Source organism: Arvicola amphibius, chromosome 15 (genome assembly GCF_903992535.2).
Source record: "Arvicola amphibius chromosome 15, mArvAmp1.2, whole genome shotgun sequence".
NCBI lineage: Eukaryota > Metazoa > Chordata > Mammalia > Rodentia > Cricetidae > Arvicola > Arvicola amphibius.
The window spans coordinates 39,198,239-39,219,905 of record NC_052061.1 but is presented as its reverse complement, the minus strand read 5'-3'; the positions used below and the strand labels follow the sequence as shown (position 1 = coordinate 39,219,905).

The 21,667-nt window shown below is 40.3% G+C and overlaps 1 protein-coding gene across 6 annotated transcripts in view; it reads right to left on the bottom strand.

The window, feature by feature from the left end:
* Positions 1-7,270: 7,270 nt before the first annotated feature.
* Positions 7,271-21,667, bottom strand: part of Cntnap4 (contactin associated protein family member 4) — a 302,762-nt gene continuing 288,365 nt past the window's right edge. For 5 of the 6 annotated variants that reach the window (XM_038312860.1, XM_038312866.1, XM_038312865.1 and 2 more), the window contains 3 exons: positions 17,309-17,527; positions 16,911-16,982; positions 7,271-7,464 (listed from right to left, as the gene is read on the bottom strand). In XM_038312860.1, the coding sequence (XP_038168788.1) occupies positions 7,271-7,464; positions 16,911-16,982; positions 17,309-17,527 (485 nt within the window). The remainder of the gene's footprint in view (positions 7,465-16,910; positions 16,983-17,308; positions 17,528-21,667) is intronic. The other variant, XM_038312862.1, reaches the window with a different exon arrangement.

Genomic DNA, 21,667 nt, shown 5'->3' with positions numbered 1-21,667 from the left:
AGGGCCACCATTGTTTAAGTATCTGCCTTAAGAGCACAGGGACCTGAGATCAATCCACAGCACATAAAGCTGGGTGTGGTGGCATGAACTCAGAACCACAGTGTTACAAAGGTGGAGAAGGGCAGATCCCTGGAACCTGATGATCAACAGGCTTAGCCTTCTTCATGAGTTCCAGGCTCATGAGAGACCCTGAATGCACAGGACCTGCAGGTGGGGTCCCAGAGCTGGAACGAGAGATGGACACACACCTCCATCCCTAACCCGTAAGTCATCTCCAATTGATAGCCACTTGCAAATGAAAAATTAGCTTCTCCAAGGGAGTCTTACTTACTGGGAAACAAGCTACTCTTAAGGATAGGCCCCATGCCCAGCTGTAGATGGCCAACGCAAAATGAACTCAACATCATCTTTGGAGGTTCTTTGTCTTATAATGTTGTCAGGGTGTTTTTGTTTGTTTGTCTGTTGTTGTTTTTCCTTTTTTTACCTTATAGGTTCATTGTGTATATTTTATGGCTTGTTTGGTTTTTTTTATGTGTGTCTCTGCATTACATATGTTTCTTATGTTTTTCCTTTGGTTCCTTTCCTTGTCTGATTGTTTTGTCATATTCTGATTTGATGTTTTTAAATTTATCTTAATATTATTCTTTAGGTGGCTGCTTGTTTGAATTTAGATGAGAGGGGAGATGGGAGGAAATGGGAAGAATAGGGGGAGGGAAACTATAATCAGAATATATTATATGAAAAATCTATTTTCAACCAAAGAAAAAAGCTGGGAAGTACCCAAGGAACAACATCTGAAGCTCTTTCTGGTATCCACAGGATCATGCTCACATGGTACATGTTACTTCACATACACATGCATCCAGACACAAATGCACAGATGCACAAAGTCAAGTCACATTGGGACCAGGAACAAATGACTTAGGTCACAGTAGCTATTTCCCTGGTCTCCAAATGTATAGTTAGAACTGACATACCTAGTGTTGCTATCTCCCCCACTTCAATCCTTGAACTATTGAAGTGATTGACATCTGAAACAGAAACAGTCCAAGTAGACCTCTGAAAACAACTACCCACTGTCCCACTGGCCTACATAGAGCATCTATGCTAGGAAAAGGGTTGATGTCTAGTGCTCCTTAAGGGTTTAAGCATGCAGTGGTCTCATGGTTATTCTGGTCAGTTCACTGATCTTGTTCCAGAACATGCTGGACATGACAGCCACTTATCTATATCTCTTAGGCAAGCATGTGCAAGCTTCAGTTGTGAGTGCTCTGTCAGATGCACACTCTTGCTAGAGAATATTAATTAGCATGGCCTGAAAAATACACAAATGTGGCTGTTGATCTAAAAATCCATCTTTATCTGCATCAGTCCAATCAGAATATCTCATTGAAGAAATTCGGGAGCATAAGAGAACTGGAGTTCGAGCTCTGTGACATAGCAAGGATGGTAGAGCAGGAAAGTGGGTACCAGTTACAGTTATCTGTGGCGGCCGGACCCTAGTCCATCCTCCTCCCTCTTGCACGTTTTCCTCAGGAACTGAAATTCACCCAAGTACTGAAGAAGCCACTTCCTGAAGTCATGTCTGAAGCAGGAAGATCCAAACAGTGCTGGGGGAAAGACAGTCCTGGTACCTCCATTTCAGGTCTTAACGCACACACACATCCTCCCACTGAAACATTTGGCTTATGAGATTTTTTTCCTTCTTTGCCATCACAAAAGGACACATTTGAAGAAATCTGTTGGAGTCGTCGTTGAGCTGCTACATGGATAGGGAAGCCAAATGTCCACTGGGTGAGTTTGTCTCCACTCTTCAAGAGCAGTCTGAGCTGCAAAGAGGCACCAGTCCAAGCTCACGACCATCAGCACACAACACCACCAATCTCCTCTTTACTCTAATGCAAATGTTCAGGCCCTCCACCCAACCCAGAACACCTCCAAAGGGTAATGTAAGCAGGACCAGCTAACCCATTATCACTATAGCAGCACAGCCCCACTTACAAACCCAGCCTACATCAGCCATCTTTTGTGGGTATAATACCTAATAAATTTTATAAGTGACAATTTTCCTCTAAAAATTTACTTTCCAAAGAAGCCATCTTATGATAGCATGTTATTTACAGGCATAGAGAGAGCTGGAAAGGGGCAATTAAGGGAGCTGAAGCAGACGAGGGGAGGAGATGGGCAAGGAAGCACTATTTTCCTTGATAAAATTTGTTAAACTGTTGGATTTTTTTAAAAAAAAAATTCAATTGTGCATTTTATAATGATTTAAGTATGGTGCTAAAAGATATAAAACGATTTTAAAAATACGACACTGGGGAAACCATTCAAATCAGAGTTCAGATTTATTTGTGCTTGAGAATCTTTAAAACTGACCTCCAGGGACCCTCTAATGAACCAACTATCCAAACTTCTTAGCGTGTTTCTCCACACGTCCTCTTGCTGTTTTTATCATTTTCTGTGCTTTTTGAAGATGCATGAATGTTCCTCGGTCACATACATCCCACTATGGAAACACTCAGCCTTAGATGTTTTCCTTCCTTGCTTCACACTATCATCTATCCTTGGAAAGAGAGGAGGGCAGGCAGGACAGCAGACACATTGAAGGCCAGCTTGCAACTGAGATGTGGATTTGACAGCTCATCTTCAATTGAATACGTTTCAGTTTAGGGTGTGTCTAATTCATCTTCCTAACAGGAAGCAGATATCTGGTGATTCAATGGGTCATATATAACTCACGTTATAGATTTCACAAAGTCTATATAGAATGCTCTAGGACTGGGTGGGTCGGTAAAGCACTTGTCCTGTAAGCATACAGACTTAAGTTCACTTCCAAGAAATGCTGGGTGCAGAGGTGAATACACAGAATCCCAGTATGGAAAACAAAGAGAGGAGGAAGACTGGGGTATTATGGCCAGTCAATCTACCCTTACTGCTCTGCCCCAAAGCCAGTGAGGGACACTGCTTCAAAGGATATGGACGAACTTCCTGAAGACAACACTTGAGGTAGTGCTCTGGCCTGCACACAGGTTCACACCATTGCACATCCACATACACGAATATGGGCACGCATCCGATAAAAACTGTGTTCCAATTATAATTGTCTGTCCTGGCGTCAAGGACCCTGAAATCTATAGTTTTAGGGAGAAAACCAAATTTAACAAGGACAATGATTTGTCAAATAACAGTGAATGTTTATTAACAATAGGCGGTAGATAACATCTAGATCCGTAGTCACTCTAGACAGGGGAGCTATTGAGATACTTCAGGTTTCTCTATACCATGACATAACTGTTGAAATCCAGATCCTGGAGCCCCCAAATCAACTCTCTAGAAAACAGACGATTTTAGTCACAGCTTCATGGCAGACATACTCATTGGCCTCCTGGGAACATCATTTCACGTACTGTCTTGGACTTGTTATCTGTGAAGCTGAGCTGTCCACACCACACTTTAAACAGGGTCTGTGCTCCGCTGGTCCCACGAGGAATGCTGTTATTTCAAAGGACAGAACCACCCAATGACAAATCTGTTTAAATGATCTCCTCCTTGTGGGTGTTGCCTGCCAGTCTTTTGCATCATCCTGTTTTTGCTTATTTGTTGGCTTAAACATCTTAAGGATATAATAAACACATTTTTTTTTTATTTTTTAACTTATTTTCTTTTATTAATTTTTTCTTTTTTTTTAATTTTATTTTTTAATTTCGTTTTTCTTTATTCTTCTTTTTTTTTTACTCCCCTCCTCCTCCCCCTTCCCTCCCCTCCTCCTCCCCCTTCCCTCCCCTCCTTCTCCCCCTTCCCTCCCCTCCCCTCCACCCATACCTCCCCTCCCTCCCTCTCAAGTCCAAGGAGCCATCAGGGTTCCCCACTCTATGCTAAGACCAAGGTCCTCCCAACTCCCACCAGGTCCAGGAAGGTGATCGGCCAAGCTGAGAAGGCTCCCACAGAGCCCGTCCATGCAGAAGAATCAGAGCCCAGAGCCATTGTCCTTTGCTTCTCAGTCAGCCCCCGCTGTTGGCCACATTCAGAAGGACGGGTTTAACACCGTTTTGAAGGCAACGCTTGGGAATGGATCTTAAAACTGAACTATGTTCTAGACTGGAAAGGGTCGTTTCCCACACACTAAGACACCATTTCCCACTAACAGACCCATTTATTTCTTTGAAGAAGCTCTCTGATGCCATTGTCACACCAGTTTGTAAGCAGAGTGTTAAAACACAGAATTTAGTGAATTTTTTGTGCTTTTTGTTTGTTGTTGTTATTTTTGGTTTTCTTGGGGGGGGTTGTAGTTTGCTTTTAGTGCCTTATTTTATTTGGTTTTGGGTGTAGCTTAGTTTTGGAGACAGGGCTTCTAGGTAAGCCCAACCTGACCTTGAAATTGCAGCAATCCTCCTGCTGCTTCTGCGTCCAAGTGTTGAGACTCATAGTGCTCTGCCACACCCACTTTCTAGATGACTTGAAATCAGAGAGGGGAACACTGTATGTTCTATAAAACGTCTCTTCATGTACACAGTGTGCATCTAAGAAACGCTTTGGAGAAGAGGAAGAGACAGGGAAAGGGGTATCACCCAACAGAAGTGTGCAGGAACCTTTCCCATGGACAATTGCCAACCCAGGTCATTGTTCTAAGGAAAGGCTGAAAAGATCCTGAAAACCAAGTCATTATCATAGACAATCATCTTTCTGCTTTTCATTTTTGGTCCCTTTCAAGGAAAAAAAATGGCTGAAGCAATAGGTGGGAAGGTACAAGTGCCTATTACCAATTCTAACAACTCTGAGGTCAATTCTCAGATCCTATGTGATGAAAGAAGAGAAGCAGCTCCCACAAGTTTTCCTCTGAAATCCACCTCTCTCTCTCTCCTCTCTCTCTCCTCTCTCTCTCTCCTCTCTCTTCTCTCTCTCTTCTCTCTCTTCTCTCTCTCTTCTCTCTCTCTTCTCTCTCTCTTCTCTCTCTCTCTCTCACACAGAGACACACACACATGCATGCACACAATATAATTAATTTTTTTTAAAATATAAAGGACCGTAGTATCGTGATAGTTCTCAAAAATCACAGGAATTTGTTAAAAAAAGATTAAACGCACCACACATATTCATACATACACCAACAAATAAGGCATATATCTACCCATATTTACTATCTTAAAAAAGGGAATCCAATATAATTCCCTAATTTAAAACTTTTATACACTATCTCTTTTAGTATATTTTGCATTTTAATTCCAAAAAATGCATTTTTATTAAGGAAAAAGGGAGAAATTCATTACAAACCAGGAAATCCAAGCCATGGCATACAAGGTACCAATGCAATTTGATGTCATCCTGTTTTAGTCTCTTGCAGTGTGGACCACAGAGGACTGTGAAGCTTCACCTTCTGTCAATGTGTCTGTATTTCAGCTACCGGTGAGGTCAAAACTTCTACTAAATAAAACACAAGATTTTAAAGGAATCCGAGCTATGGTAATGGTTGTGCTCTTTACATCAAATGATTCAAATTCTAGGTTAAGTACTTCTCTTGTCACCACAGAGTGTGTGTGTGTGTGTGTGTGTGTGTGTGTGTGTGTGTGTGTGTGTGGTGTGCAAATACATATAGAGGCTATTTACCAACATGTATCCTTTGTCGATTCAGGTCCTTTAAGACTTAGTCAAGTATTTACAGAAACGTTACATGGGCCTTGTGTTTTGGGAAAAGAAAAGCAGATTTTGTAAGAGGAATTAGAAGGAAAACATGGAATAGAAGATGCTAGTGATGCTGAATTCATATATTTCCAAGTTTTCTTTTATACAAAAAAACAAGGAGTTGAAGTTTTGCTTTGGAGGCAGGTGTGTGAACATAGATTATAAAGTGCTTTTGTTATTTAATTGGCTTATGAACTTCAAAAAGAGTCCCATGCAATTATCTTGTTCTCTTGGCCCTAAAGTTCATTATTTTTTTACAGTTTAATAAGGTTAAGAATTATGCTCCCACCTCCCATATATATATATATATATATATATATATATATATATATATACACACACACACTCTAATCACCATAGACTAGTGAGTGCCTGATATTGATCTTAGTCAGTTTTGAGGCCTTAATCATCCTACAGGAGAAATGACTAGGATGACAACTTGAGCATCGGTCTGATAAGAGAGTGAGCATCCTTTGTTACTTTATCTACCGGTTGCAAAATAGGAGTCGTATTACAACTCAGATTACAGGGTACATATATTGGTGGTTAGTGCACAGCAAAATTCATGCCAGTGGCATAACTATATTAGAATGAAGAGTGGGGCTCTACACTTGATGTTATCCCCTTCTCTAACATAGAAGAGGATACTTCACGAAAAATCCTCATGGGAAATCAAAGGAAACATGGTAATAACCGCTAGAAAAACATAAACCTGTTTTAAGGTTTGGGGAGAATAGTCTCTGAAATATAATTGAGGTAATACAGTAGCAATTAAAATATTATTTTTTTGCTGTGCTAGGACAGGTTTAATGGAAAACGTTGTACAGTCTTTGGGAAATTAACCAGTCATCACCAAACAATGATAAGAAACTGTCTGCAGAGAGGCATGACATCACATACTGACAACCACCGTACTTTCCGAGTCTTTTTATATAGGAATTGCATGTTCAGAGTTAAAAGTTCGACACTCAAAACGAAATGCATTAAAAAGTATCCGAAAGGGTCAAATAGAAAAAGAGCAATACAAACAAGCCAAAGACAAAACATTTTCTCAGACTATTGATGTATTGAATGTAATACAGAGAAAGGCAAGGGGCTTTATGTATAGACTTTTGGCCATTGAAGATGCGAACACCAGCCAAACAGGATCTCAGAAGCATTTCCAGGCTCATGAACAACACCATGGGAAGACAAAAGCAAACAGGATGTGTGTTCTCAAGTAAAGCAAGGCCGTTAGAGTCCAGTTTTGATTCTTACCTCTAACAAAACTTAGGTTTTACAGAATGAAGAGAAGGGCTACAGTTTCCACCCTTAAAAACCGTAGCTGTGACGCGAGTTAAACTTGGCTTTGATTGTGTGCAGAAGTCGGCAAGGGACACCAACAGCTAGCTCCTTTCTTAAGTAGAATGATGGCTAGAAGCACATCACTGGAGGAGGCTGCCTGGAGCCATCCCGAGCCTGGACATGGCAAGATAGCTGTGCTGCAGATCCATCGCCTGGATGGTCAGGGCTAGAGCAGTTCTTGTCCCCCAAGAGCCCCTGGCTATGAAAATGAACTCATCCTTGCAAGTCACAGGATTGCTGCCCATCAGAAGAAGTACTCTTTCTGATTTTCACCGACTGCATTTTGGATATGAAGCTCGCTTTTCAAAACAGCCTCGGAACTGTCTATGTTCTCTGACCTTTTGGCTTCATTTCTTTTGTATAACCTTTTCTGTTGATAAATGCGAACAGCTATGGCAGAGACGCAAAGTAAGATAAAGATCACAACAGCTATCAGACCTAGAGAGAGAAGAGAAAAGAAATACCCAGTAAGAATAGACACTGTGTCAAGTTCATTGCTTAATTAGTCCTGGGAATATTATTTTCCATTGAAGTCAACCCTTTACATGATATAAATTAGAAACAAAAAGCCTCTCAGGTTTCTGATTAAAGCAGTATTATAATACAGTTTATTTAGGGATTCTGTCAACTTTGTGCGGTCTCTTCCATTTTTCCTGAATGTGCATTATATTGGATCTGCTTCATGTGTTCCTATTTATCTAAGGAAGCATCACACATGTTCCTATGACCAAGTGTTGTTTCATAATTATACATGAAGAAATTTTAATTATTTTTGATGTTATAGTTAATTATCATGCAGTACAGAGATTGTGTTTTGTGATTAAATATGTAACAATGTCAATGAAACTGATTTTTTACTCAACTGTCAAAGAATAGGAGTATGTTGAGTACATGAGCAGTGTTAATAATAAAATATAGATATAGGTATGTAAACATGTAAAAACCTGCACGAGGCATATTGGAGTTTGAAAATTTGATTCTGAGTAAATATTTTAAGGGCTACAATTCTCAGTTGTGTCTACAAGTATTAGCTCTAGAGTGACATGAGTTCCTCACAGAGGAGTGTAAAGCCTGGATAGTCCTCAGGATACACTGGGATGGGGACCCACAGAGGAAAATTTAGTCTATCATAGGTCTTAGGTCCTTTTTCAGGGTGTTAAAATTTTCACTAATGGTATATGATGAAAGCAGGGAAAATGTGAGTGGTTAGCACAAATGAGGACCTTCACACCATTGGCTTTTGCTAGTCATTGGCTTGTGGAGTAGAAGACATTGTACTGACAGGCCAAAGTCAATCTCATTTAAGGATAGCTTTCTTGAGACAGTTAAAATAATTCATTTCATCAAGTCTTGACCGCTGACTACGAGCCTTTCTAATGGGTTGTGTATTGAAACAGGAGATATACATAAAGCATGTCTGGTGCACACTGAAGGGTGATGCCTGACTCAGAAATGCACTCTTTACACATTTGAGTTGTGAGTCGGTCTGGTCTTTTTCTTTTACACTTCAGTCACACTAATAAGAAAATTATAGTTGCTCAGATATCTGTGTTTGATAGTTCTGTCTCGATGAAATGAAATAAATCTATTACCCAAGGAAAGCATCCAATGATCTTTCCTGCTAATGATAAAATTAAAAGAGTCAAATAAAAATATACTTTGGAAAATTAGTATTTGTCACCATGATTTTATGATCTTTTTAAAAATTGTCATTAGGACACTAATAGATGAATGCAGACTCTTTTAAAAAAAATAGATCCTATTAAAATAACAGTGTGGATCAAATTTGATTTGGCAAAACTGAGACTCCACATTATTTTGTCAATATGTTTTTCCTTGAGACAGGGTCTTTTGTAGGCTTTGAACTTGCTAAGTTGCCGAGGATGAGCTTGGACTTCTGGTAATCCTGTACCCATCCTTAAGTACAGGACAAGCAGCAGACAGAACCACACCCAGTTTAAGCTATTCCAGGGATGGAACCCACGGCTTGATGCAGACTACACAAACACTCTATCACCTGAACTACATCCCATGCCCTCAGACTCCATTCCAAAATAAATAAGTGTAAGTGTGTATAGTGAAATTAAATCAAAACTTGAAGGTACTTGGAAATTTCAGAAAGATTAACTCAGCAGAGTCTTCAGAGACAGCAATAATGTTGCTGACGATAAGCCAATTTTTTGCCTAGGTCAGGATTACCCAAGAAGGATAGTAATGAATCTAATATGCATTTAATAATTTTACTAATGGCTATGGCTACTTAACCACATTAATAACCAATTTTAATCAGGGTAGTCATGTGTTGTTATATATTTTGTCTCTCATCCCTGTAAAGACAATTAATTGAGTTGTTTTAGTTAGTTCAAATATCTTATAAAGTTTCTAGCTCAGAGAAAGGGATTCTGAATAATTACAATGTGAAAAAATAATCTAATATGTTACAGAGAGTACTGTTGTAGCTTCAAAAATGAATGTCACCATCATATTGATCTAGAAGGGACATCCAGATGATCAGAAATGGTTCCTGACTTTTTACCCTCTGAGTATGTGATTTATCTCTTTCAACTTGAGGCAAGTTTCATGCCATTACTTTTAATGTCCAAGGGAAAGACCTTGAACTTAACCTATTACCTGTCTCCCAACAAGCAAGTTAATATATTCATAATAAATAAAATAAACTACCATGTTCTGTCCTGTTGTACAAACGCCATGAAAGTGTGTTCTCAGGGAAATATATGCAGATCTCTGTATGTCTGAAATGGTGCTATCTTTATCCTCACAGTGTGGCTAGAAACACTCCATCTCCCGCTCATCATTTAGAAACATCTCACTGAGTCTATCCTCCTCTCTTGTTTATACACAAAGAGTTGGTTACCTACAGCTGAGAACACAAGAGGATTATTTCCTCTGGGAAATGTTTTGATGCTTCAACTGTGCTTACATATTAGGTATGACTGACGTCTAGCACAACAATGGAATAAAATCCTCTTGGTACTACCTGACAGAGCATCACAGTAGAGGATCCTAAGCTGTGAATGAGCAGACAAATTGCACATGGTTGGCATGAAACTTTTGGAACTTATGAGATGTGGGGTTTCCCTCTGTATGCTGTGAATATCATTAGTTAATAAAGGAACTGCTTTGGGCCTATAGCAGAGCTATAGGGGAACATAGCTAGGTGGGGAAAAGGAGGGCAGAGTCAGAGAGAAGTCATGTAGCCCCACTGGAGCCTGATAAAACTTTACCTGATAAGCCACTGCCACATAGCAATACATATATTAACGGAGATGGGTTAAATTAAGACATAAGAGTTAGTCAATAAGAAGCTAGAGCTAATGGGTCAAGCAGTGACTTAAATAATATAGTTTCCGTGTAATTTCAGGGCTGAGCAGTCAGGAACCAACAAGAAGCCCCCTGTTACAAATTGGTGTGCCAACATAGTAGACTAAATCCATGCAAAACCTGAGAAAGCTTGAAAAGGAATCCTAGACACAAAAGAACAGAGTTAAGCATCTTTTGGTAACAGCATTTTCTTGGATGGGCTTTGTTTGCTAGAAGCAAGCAGAGGCATGGCTTTTTTAAAGGAGGTTTTCCTGATTCAGCTGTAGCAAGAAAAATCTGTGCCATTTTGAAATTCTGGCTTTCTGGGCTGTGCTGTCAGCATAACCTCTGGCTCTTTCAGGAGACCCAGTGTTAGAATGGAGTTTGTGAACAACATGCTATGGCTTGCTTGATGGCAACATGGACTGGCTGTGTGCCTACAGATGGAGCAGTGTGCATGGCTCTCGGAGGTGGTGAGCAGCTCCTCCATGCTGGGCTGGGTGGGGCAAGCAGGCAGTGTCATATTTCCCCTAGTAATGGTGCCACTTAAATTTATAAGAAGTGCTTGGGATTTTTTTTCTCATTTTTTTTTATTAAAGATTTCCATCTCCTCCCTCTTCCCTCCCCTCCCTTCCACCCATAACCTACTCCACCCCTCTCCAAGACAAAGAGCCATCAGGGTTCCCTTCACTATGTTAAGTCCAAGGTCCTCCCAGCTCCCCCTAAGTCCAGGAAGGTGAGCAACCAAACTGACAAGGCTCACAGTGAGCCCATCCATGCTGTAGAGTTCGTGTTCATTGCCGTTGAACCTTCACCTGGCATTGGATGGAGAAAATGACAGAGCCCCACATAGGAGCACCGGACTGAGATCCCAAGGTCCCGATGAGGAGCAAAAGGAGGGAGATCATGAGCAAGGAAGTCAGGACCGTGAGGAGTGTGTTTACCCATTGAGACGGTGGGACAGATCTAACGGGAGACCACCAAGTCCAGTTGGAATGGGACTGATGGAACAGGGGACCAAACCGGACTCTCTGAATGTGGCTGATGGTGGAGGAGGACTGAGAAACCAAGGACAAGTGCTTGGGATTTTAAGAAGCACTTCTGGTCAGAACATAATTACAGATATGCAATAAACACAAATCCAGATGGAAAAGAACTCTAAATGGGTCCAAGTGTTGGATAAATGTATGTAGCCTTGGGAGAGAGAAGAAAAAGAGTATAGAGAGTAGGAAAAGAAATAAATGGTTTACAAAAAATTGAAACAAAGTCTTTAAAGAGACAGAGTACAGACAGTCATAGATTAAAGAAATAAAGAAAATAAGCCACGTAAAGATGGAGAATACATAGAGAGTCTGGATTTTATATATTATTGTGTTTTCTTTGGATTTTTTGATTGTGAAGGAGCTAAATAACCGATATAGATACTTTAAAGATATCTTGAATTCAAAACTTGAGCCTGAGGATATATTGCTTTGAAAAAAAGGTTCTTCTTTTGTTTCCACAGAGGATGAGAACCTGTGGATTGCTTTGAGACTAATATGGTTGGATGGACCAAGATCCCCTGAAAGGTTATCTTGTACACACCTGAAAAAATTACTTCACCCAACAAAAAGCAGGAAGCAGTTTGTAGAAGAATTACGCCCATATTCCCAAATATTGTTTATAAATATTTCTTTATATTTAAAAGGGGATATGCTATAAAGATTTGCATTGTTATGGATCTTTGTTTATTAATACAAGTATAAGATCAATTTTGTTATATGTATATTTCTGCTCTTGATTAAAGTATTATGTTTGTGGAATTCATTTAAGAATGTAATGTATAATTAAGAAATATATGTTAATAGATAATCATCTATAATAGTCAAGCTTGTAGCCATATTAGATTTTCTAGATGTACAGAGATGTATTTCAGATGAATAGGGATTCTTCAAATCTTTCAAAGACTACAGAATATGCCACTTAAAATGTTTTAAGAATTTAGGACTTTTCATGACAATGAGACACATCTGCTCTTGGTAGCACCAATTACTTCAAGAGGAAGATGGGCATCAAAGAGGCTCCTTATGGAGTTTGCTAGCCATTTGGGCAAGAGATTGCTCTTGTCTGGACTGTTTGATGAACTGGACATGCAGGACCCACAGAGAAATGGCTGCTGAACTTGCCTAAAGTTGAGACGATCCTTTTGGTGTTCTTGCTTAATGAAAAAGCCTGTCAGAAATTCTGCAGGACACAGAAGAAAGTGACTGACAAACTGCCAGTACAGTGGAACTGTGTTTGAAATTTCCTGCTTCGTGGAAAAGTTTGTTGGATACTATGAGTCTGTAGGCTGAAGATGGATGCCCCAATGGTACAGAAGAACTTTGAGTGACTGTCCAGGAAGCAAGATGTCTCTGTCAATTTTAGACTTAGTTGTTTACAATGTGCTTCCTGTTTACTTAGGTAATATTATATCCTTCTGGAGTCTTTGATGGAGTTGAAGAATTTATAGTTGTAGTTAAAGTTATAGTTTTCCTTAGTTATGATAAAAGATAAAGTAGATATTAATGTTGTAACTGTAATTCTTATTAATAACTGTATTGTTATATGTAATTTTACTACACTAAAGTTAAAAACCTTCATTTTTTTATCTAAACAGAAAAGGGGAGGTGATGTGGGATTCCCCTCTGTATGCTATGAATATCTTTGGTTAATAAAGAAACTGCTTTGGGCCTATAGCAGAGCTATAGGGGAACAGTGCTGGGAAGGGAAAAAAGGGCAAAGTCAGAGAGAAGCCATGTAGCCCCTGCCGGAGCCAGAAAGAACTTTACCCGATAAGCCACAGCCACATGGCAATACAAAGATTAATAGAAATGGGTTAAATTAAGATGTAAGAGTTAGCCAATAAGAAGCTAGAGCTAATGAGCCAAACAGTGATTTAATTAATAAGTTTCTGTGTGATTATTTTGGTTCTTGGTGGCCAGGATGAATTAGTGGCACCTTGCAACACTTATGTGGACATTCCCAGCTGCTCTGCTACTGCTGAATCTCAGGCCCCACAAAGAACAAACCAGATGACACACTGATTTCATGAACCCTGGTTATGCTTGAGGGGCAAAGCTGCCTTGTGCGCACGCTCTCTCTCTCTCTGTCTCTGTCTCTGTCTCTCTCTCTCTCTCTTTCTCTCTTTCTCTGCCTTGTGTGTGTGTAAGCTAGGCAAGAAGAGCACTAACTGTGCCATTTTGCCTATGCAGGACTCCTACTTTAAAATGTTGAGCATGTTACAGGTATCATAAGTTTACGTTGGGTTATACTGCAGCATGCGTTTCCATTAGACTATTCCAATAACTACCTGAACTCTAGATTAAACTAATCACTCCAAAAAAAGGGAAGGGTGGCTTCGTTTGTTAGGGAATTAAACAAGAATTCTGTTACATGTACTTTTAACTCATAGATATTTAATTTAAGGGAAGACTAGGAATAACAATGAGAGAAAGTTTGACCATTATTATTCACCATCTGAAATAGGGTTTAGCTACTAGAGAAAGCTTAATGTACAGATGAGAGACAGCCCAAGGCATCAAACTGTTCACACACACACACATATACACACACAGAGGCATACACACACACACTCACGCGCATACATACATACATACATACATACATACATACATACATACATACTAAAAGACAAAATTAAAAGTATAATCTTTTAAAAGGCAGGTGGCTAGAGAGATGCCTGGTAGTTAAGAGCATCTACTACTCTTGCAGAAGACTTGAGTTCAGTTCTAAGCTCTCATATTTGCTTATAACCCAGCTTCAGGGGATCCCTCTTCTGGCCTTTATGGGCACTGTGTTAGGTTTCTATCGTTGAGATAAAGCACCAAAACAACATTGAATAAAAAACATTTATTTCAGTCCAGCAAGGTCATATTCCTTCACTGAGGGAAGTCAGGGCAGGTATTCAAGGCAGGAAACTGGAGCCAGGAACTAGTGCAGAGGCCACTAGGAATGCCATTTACCAGCTTGATTCCCCTGGCTTGCTCAGCCTGCTTTCTTATGTAATTCAGGACCATCTGCCAAGGGGTGGCGCTGTGCCTTGTGGGCTAAACCTACCCAAATCCGTCACCTGTAAAGATAATGAACTAAGGACTTGCCTGTAGACCGATCTTATGTAGGCATTTTCTCAATTAAGAGTTCCTCTTCCCAAATATGCCTAGGTTTGTGTGAAACTGACAAAATCCAACTAATACTGGCATCTACACTCATGTGCACATTCACACACACACACACACACACACACACACACAAACAGAGAGAGAAAGAGAGAGAGAGAGAGAGTTAAAAATAAAATTAAATTATTTAAAATACAAGAGTAAATGGGTCCAGCATGAAGTCTACGTGAAAGTTTCTCAAGGATATGAGTAATCACTTTCTCTGGATGTAAGGCTGAATGGTTATTTATTTTATGCATCCATATGATATTCGGAGTGCAAAGCAATGCTAAAGCACTTAACATTTTGGTCCTCTGATTAACAGCATCTGAAGAGCATTAATCACGAAAAGCTCTATTTCTGAATTTGGTTTTGAATAACATATACCTCTAAGAAGATGTTGTCGCATTAAAGATATTTTTAAAGTTTTGTATGTATTCTGCAATTTAAAATTACTAAGAACCACTTTCAATCTATTAACTTGGGATTTGATAAGAACGGAAAGCACAGTATTCTTTTATAGGCATGCCTAAATGATGAAATATCCATTTTAATAAGCATTAAGGAAACACAAAATGCATATTTCTAATGTTAATCTAGAGTTTATTTTCCTACTGTGATATGAGCCCTTGCAGAAGCAGTATGTCTAAGGAAACAAAGCATGCAGAAGACCCTAGGGCTTGCAGACGACCATCTTTAAGCTAAATATTGTCCACTTTTACATAGAACAACAACTGGTCTTGGAGTGTGATGCTTTAGTGAGATTTTATTTACACAGAGAATTTCCAAGAAAGTTAGAAATTTGGGAAGATTCCCTGAGATCATCCCAGTAAAAATTTTAGATCATCCTTCTTCAAGTTCAGTGCAAGTCTGTCAACATTCTATTGTGGACAGGAGACAGTCAAGAGGCCCTGCCCCTTTCTAAGAGTTATTGGCAGTTAAAAGATGCTGGGAGGAGGGGAACTGTTTTATTCAGCAGTGTAGTTAATGGTAAGTTGCCCATGTCCCAGAAGCAGATAACCTCCCATCTATGTTCATACAAGTAACCTAATAAACTCAATGGATGTGGGTCACACAAAACATAAGTCATAAAAATAGGACTAGGACTTGTTGGGAAGTAGTGGGTTCAGTGGGAATGGGAGGGATAAGAGAGGGTAATAGAGAATGAACAGGAATCAAAATACATTGTATACATGTATGAAATGCAATGAATAAAAAATTTTAAAGTCAGGAAAGAGTCATTGTATGGCAGTTAAGATATGTGAACCCCCATGGCTCTGCAGCAGTAAGGTTCAGGGTCCATGTACATGGACCATGTTAGCAACAAAGGTCATGCAGAAGCCCCTGGGCTGGGGCCATGTTGATGTTCAATGCTGTGGAGAGTTGGTACCTGCATTTAGGAGGGAAAGGGGCCCTGCACCTTGCCTGGGCACCACAGTAGAGCAGGCCCTGGTGGCATGGGCACAGGAGTATTGGCTCTGAGGATATGGGCATAGGAGAGCTGGCCCCACCCCTTGCTGGATACAGCATTCAGGCAAACTGGTTCCATCCCTTGCCACGGCAGTGCTGAAGAGCTGGCCCTGGTGGTGTGGCTGCAGAAGAGCTGGCCTTGAAGAGCTGGAGAGTGGGTTCTACCCCTTGACAGATGCTTAATCAGCGGAGCTGGCCCTGCCCCTTGGGTGAAGCAAGACATGCAGGCACAGAAGAGTAGGTGGGCTGAGCAACTCAACTACCACCTACGTCCAGATCCCTGACTTTGAGTAGACTCACCCCCAAATCTACCCCATCTGAGAAATGAGGAGCATGTGAGAAGGAAGCTCTGACAAACCAAAGCTGCAGGATCTCCATGATGCAGGGCAGTGACTGGATATCTAAGCGGAGTCCTGGTAGGATCTAATATGGACAGTGTAGAGCAGAAGCCAGAGGCCTCAAACCAGACCAAGGACTCATTGCAATGAACATTAGCAAGCAAAACTGTTTGGGCAAAAAGGTATACTGGGTGACATCCTACAGCTTCCCTAGCGAGATTTGGTTTTTGTTTTTGTTTTTTTTTAATTTTTAACTTTTTTAATTTTAATTTTTTGCTTTTTTTTTCTTGGACAAGATGTGAGGGGTTGAGGTGCATGATGTAAAATTCACAAAGAATCAATACAAAGTTAAAAAAAAAAAAGATAAGTGAACTTCTCCCCAGATTCTTAGAAATGACACTAAAATCTCATGCTTCTTGGCCAGGTATTCTAGCACTTAACTACATCTCCTAGTCAAAATATGTAGATTCTTCGTAGACCGTTTTCTAAGGCTTATATTCAGAATTGTTAGTAATAATAATGAGTCCACCAAAAAAAATCACCCATGCATCCCAATTACCTCCAATTACTGCAGAATCACTTTTGATTGCGTGCGTCAGAGGTTCTCTGTCATCCATTGTTCCAGAATGATCTACAGTTAAAGCACACACACAAGGAAAAGGATAGGGTGATACACCTAAGCAGCAGGAGAAAACGCGGAAGAATTCTTCAGTTTTAAACTAGAACAAAACAATAGAGCCGCACATGAGAACAGTGTGATTTTCAATCTTAGCAATGTCAACTGTAAAATGCATAAAAAATTGAGACCCCAGAAAAGAGTCAATGAAGAAGAATGTGAAGATGAAACAGAAGCAGTTTCCAGAAGTCATCTTGAGGAAAAACAACAAAATTAGGAAATTGTCCAAATCCTGTGAACGAGCCCATTTGTGACAGAGGAGGGAGAGAGTCTTAATTTACCTGCAAATGAATGTGTTCTTTCTCTAGAGGTGGCATCGGTGCCAGCAGGGGCCACACAGCTGGACTCTGTCACATGCCCCGTCACAGTGACAGGGGCTGGGTGACTTGGGTGCAGGGCAGCCTTCAGAGGTGCGATGTGGCTGAACTGCACAGCAGAGAGGCAGCCTGTGAAGCCATGGGCTGCAGCCAGGGCTGTCTCCTGGTCAACATCACTATACTCTACAAAGAAACACAACGTGATCAAGAGTGGCGAACAAGCAGGACATGGTGAAGCAGGTGTGCAATACCCTGCACCTGTGAATGCAACAGCAAGACAAGTCCAAGTGTAAACTCTTTCTTCCATCTTTATGGAAAGAATTGGGTCGGTAAAGTCTTCCTGTAAATAGTGTTGAGACTTCAGGGTTAATGAAGAAAGTCTGGAAGCATGGCTCATTAAGAACACTCTACTCTCTGCAGATGATTCAAACAGCTTTAACAAGGATGAGGCTATGAACTAACGAGGGGGTCACAAGAGTTCACTTTGTTTTTATTCCTTTGAGACAGGGTCTCATGTATTCTGGGCTGGTTTCAACCTTCATATGTTATCAAGGATGACCTTGAATTTCTGATTCTCCTGACTCTACTTCCCAAGTGTTGGGATTATAGGAGTTTACCACCATGCCTGGTTTTGTGCATTGATGAGGATCAAACCTAGGACCTTGTGCATGCTAGGCAACTACCCTTCCAACAGCTGCATCTAAGCCATTAACATTCTAGAATAGATCAAAGTGTATTTATTGTGTGCAATCAATACCAAGAGATGTGTCTTAGGTTTAGAGATTAGCTCTGCTCAGCTTTAAGATTCAAGCCAAGAAAATAACAGAAGCTAGAGGGAAAATTGGCCCAAACTAACAAGGTCCTCCTGTTGTTGAAAGCTTTTTGATGGCTCATGATTCCACCCAAACATTCCAAGAGACTAGGATCAGCAGGTTGTAGAGGTCAAAACTCCAAAAGTATTAGTGTGTCTCCTTGCGGCCAGCATTAGGAACTTCAACTTGCTTTCCGTCTCCACTATAGTTTGAGAGTGACCTCAAACTCCTGATACTCCATCCCCAATTTCCCAAGCATGCTGATCACAGACATATGTCACACCCAGGTTTTACTGTAGCATTTTAAAATACGCAGACCATGATGCATTCATCCATCCAGCAGGGTTGTAAATCACGCCATTACCTTCTCTTATGTCACATGTGTGTGCACAAAGACATGCATTTTCCTTTCAAAAACATAGTGTGCCTTAGGTATTTGTTGGGTGAGTGTGTGTGCGGCACTTCACAGTAGTCACTGGAATGTCTTATTGTCGCCACACAGATGTGACACTTGGACCCAGACTAATGAGTTGTCCGGGGTTACAGGACTGTTGATATTACATTCTGGACCCCAGACCAGTTGTACCCCCAAATCAAGCTCCTTTTGCTCATGAATCACTTTCTAGTTCAGTCTTCCCTTCACTGTGCTCCAGTCTCCAGCAATGGCTTTTGTTGTTGTTATTTTGAGGGATATCTGGGCTTGAACATTATTTTTTAAGTAACTGCAGGCATCTCAATTCTGAGCCTGTCATTTCTTGTAATAGCTAGGTTTCTGAAGAACATTTTCTTTTTGCTCCATTTTCATTCACATTTTATATCTAATGATAAAAAATAACATTGATGAAAGGTTTCCTATTATGAGTCTCATTCTCTATAAAAAGAATCCTGGAGATTAGGGACACAGCATCACTTTTTGGTTATGGCCTTTAATCATTTCCAGAAGAGTTCATCATCTCGTTCTTAATTAGCCATACTTAAAATCCTCTGTTCATTAACCTGGGAGACCTTAAAGTAGCGGTAAAAAGGCTCAACAGATCCAACTCTCCGAATAAGGACAGAAGCAAAAGGAATCCAGCTGCTATACGTGCATTGCTAGTGCAGTAATAGACTTAGAGGATAGGTATCCGGGCCCAAATATTCTGCCTCGGGAGGCTGTGACCTGATTCTATGGCTCTCCTTTCTAGATAAGGATAGCCCTGAGGATTTATCACTCTGTGGTTTGCACAGAAGATTGTAAGCTCCAAAAAGACATCACTGACTCTTGTAATGGTTTGTCAAGTTGACATAACTTAAGAATCACCTGTGAAGACAGTCTCACATGGGGAGTCTCTGGATCAAGTTAATCTAGGCACATGTCCTTGGGGGGGGTGTCTTAATGAAGGAGACTGATTGTGGGAAGACCTAGCCTATTTTGGGAAGCACCATTCTCTAAGCATGGGTAGTGATCTGTTTAAGAGTGGAGAGATTGTGATTATCACTGGCAGGAAAGCAGGTGAGCATACATGTACTTATTGTATCTCTGCTCTTGACTGTGGGTGTGATGTACCTAGCTAGTTCAAGATCCTGCCTTGCCTCCTCCATGACTGGAACTGAAAGCTGGAAGGAACTCCTCAACGCATAGTATAGAGTTAACTCACCCACACAGAAACAAAAACATGTCAGTCAATCATTGTCCAAGTCACACTGACAAATGTACTAGCTCACCATACCCATGGGTTCCCCATCTACACACTGAAGCTCCCACAAACCCAAAGTATCTTTCAAAAATGTTACTCAACACAAAATGGTCAGCCCTAAAAGCAAACATATGACTAACATTATACAGACTAACCAGTCTATACTTATATACATGCATGCATATTATAGCCATTAGTAAAAAAAAAAAAAAAGAGGCCATGAATTTGAAAGAGAGCTAGGAGGGGGTACCTGGGAGGATTTGGAGGGAGATAGAAGGGTGAAATATAATTATAATCTCAAAAATGAAAAGAAATAAAAATTATAAAAAGAAAATCAGTTTAAAAAGTCACTATTGAGGAATGCCAACTTTAACAAAAAGTTTTAAAGGATGGCATAATTACATTTCGAATGATATGTATTTTTTTGTAAAAGTCATTCTTCCACTGGAAAAAAAATGCCTGTGCTGAGTATGGCACACATTTTCCTTGGCATTGTTCACTAAACAACAGAGTATAATGACTGATTGTGCAGTTTTTCCATTGTGTTCAGCATTAGGCGTAACCTAGGCATGACTGTAAATTTGTGGGAGACATACATAGACTACATATTAATATCCTCACATTTCACGAGTAACAGGAGACCTACAGATATGCACAGGATGCCTAGAACAAATTGCCCATTTTTTAGAGGGACATCTATCAGTTCAGAGCAGCAGATCTTAGTAGAAAAGGGCAACACTTATTTTAGAAACATTTTATAAGTTGGCTATTTCTAAAAATGGCATATATGTTAATAACAATACTTTTCATATTTTCTACAATAGTCACACATTGAATAAAAGTTCTGTAGGCTTTTAAAATATTCTTAAGGCCTTAAGCCAAACTATATAATCAAGATTTATTTCCCTCGTGAAACATATTCAATGTGAGGTGCAGCCTGAAAACTTCAAGTTTGCAAAGAACAAACTTCGTGTGTATGTTTGCCTGTGGATATGTGAATGTGAGAGTAGGTGCCCAAGGAGATCAGGGAGGCCATATTCCCTGGATACAGAGTTACAGATGGCCGTGAGCTGCCTGGTGTGGATGCTGGGAACTGAACTCAGGTCCTCTGAAAGAGCAGCAACTGCTCTCACCACGGAGCCTCCTACCTCTCCATTCCCTTTCTATAGCCACAGTTTTCACCCCGCTCAGGAAATTTCCACAGATGTCACATGACTATTGTATGGACTGTGCCCTTTGCATCCCGCCGGGATGTTGCTTATTCATTCTGGGTCTCCCATGCATCTTCTCCAAATCTACTTTACTTTCTCATCTCTCCCGTCAGTCATAACATACTTCTGCGTGGGTCAGACACCTTTCATTCACCTCATCTTCCAGGAAATGAATTCAAGTGTCAATATAGAGCAATCTTTCCAGTTTAATTTCCAGTTTCTTCTTCCAGCTCCTTATTTGGTTTTGCCCTGCTTTGCCCGAATCTACTTAAATTACTTGTGCTCAGTTTTATCTGGGTAGTCTGTCTATTGGAGAGCTTAATTTATGTAGAGAATCTTGCTGCTTGTTTGGTTTCTCTGTTTCCCTTGATGTTGGATCCTTTGTAATGATTAATTGTGATTGGCAGTTTCAGTGGATCTAGAGGAACCTAGCAGATGAGCTACCAGCAACTTTAGGTGCTTCTGTGAGTGTGTTTCCTCAAGCATTAGCCAAAGGGAAAAGGGAAAAGATACTCCTGGTTGTGTTTGGCATAGAGCAAAAAGTCTAACACTTTGTTCTGTTTTCCATCTGCCGGCTAGTGCTCAGTCACTTCCTGCCTCAGGTGGCTGAAGCTCAGAGAAGGC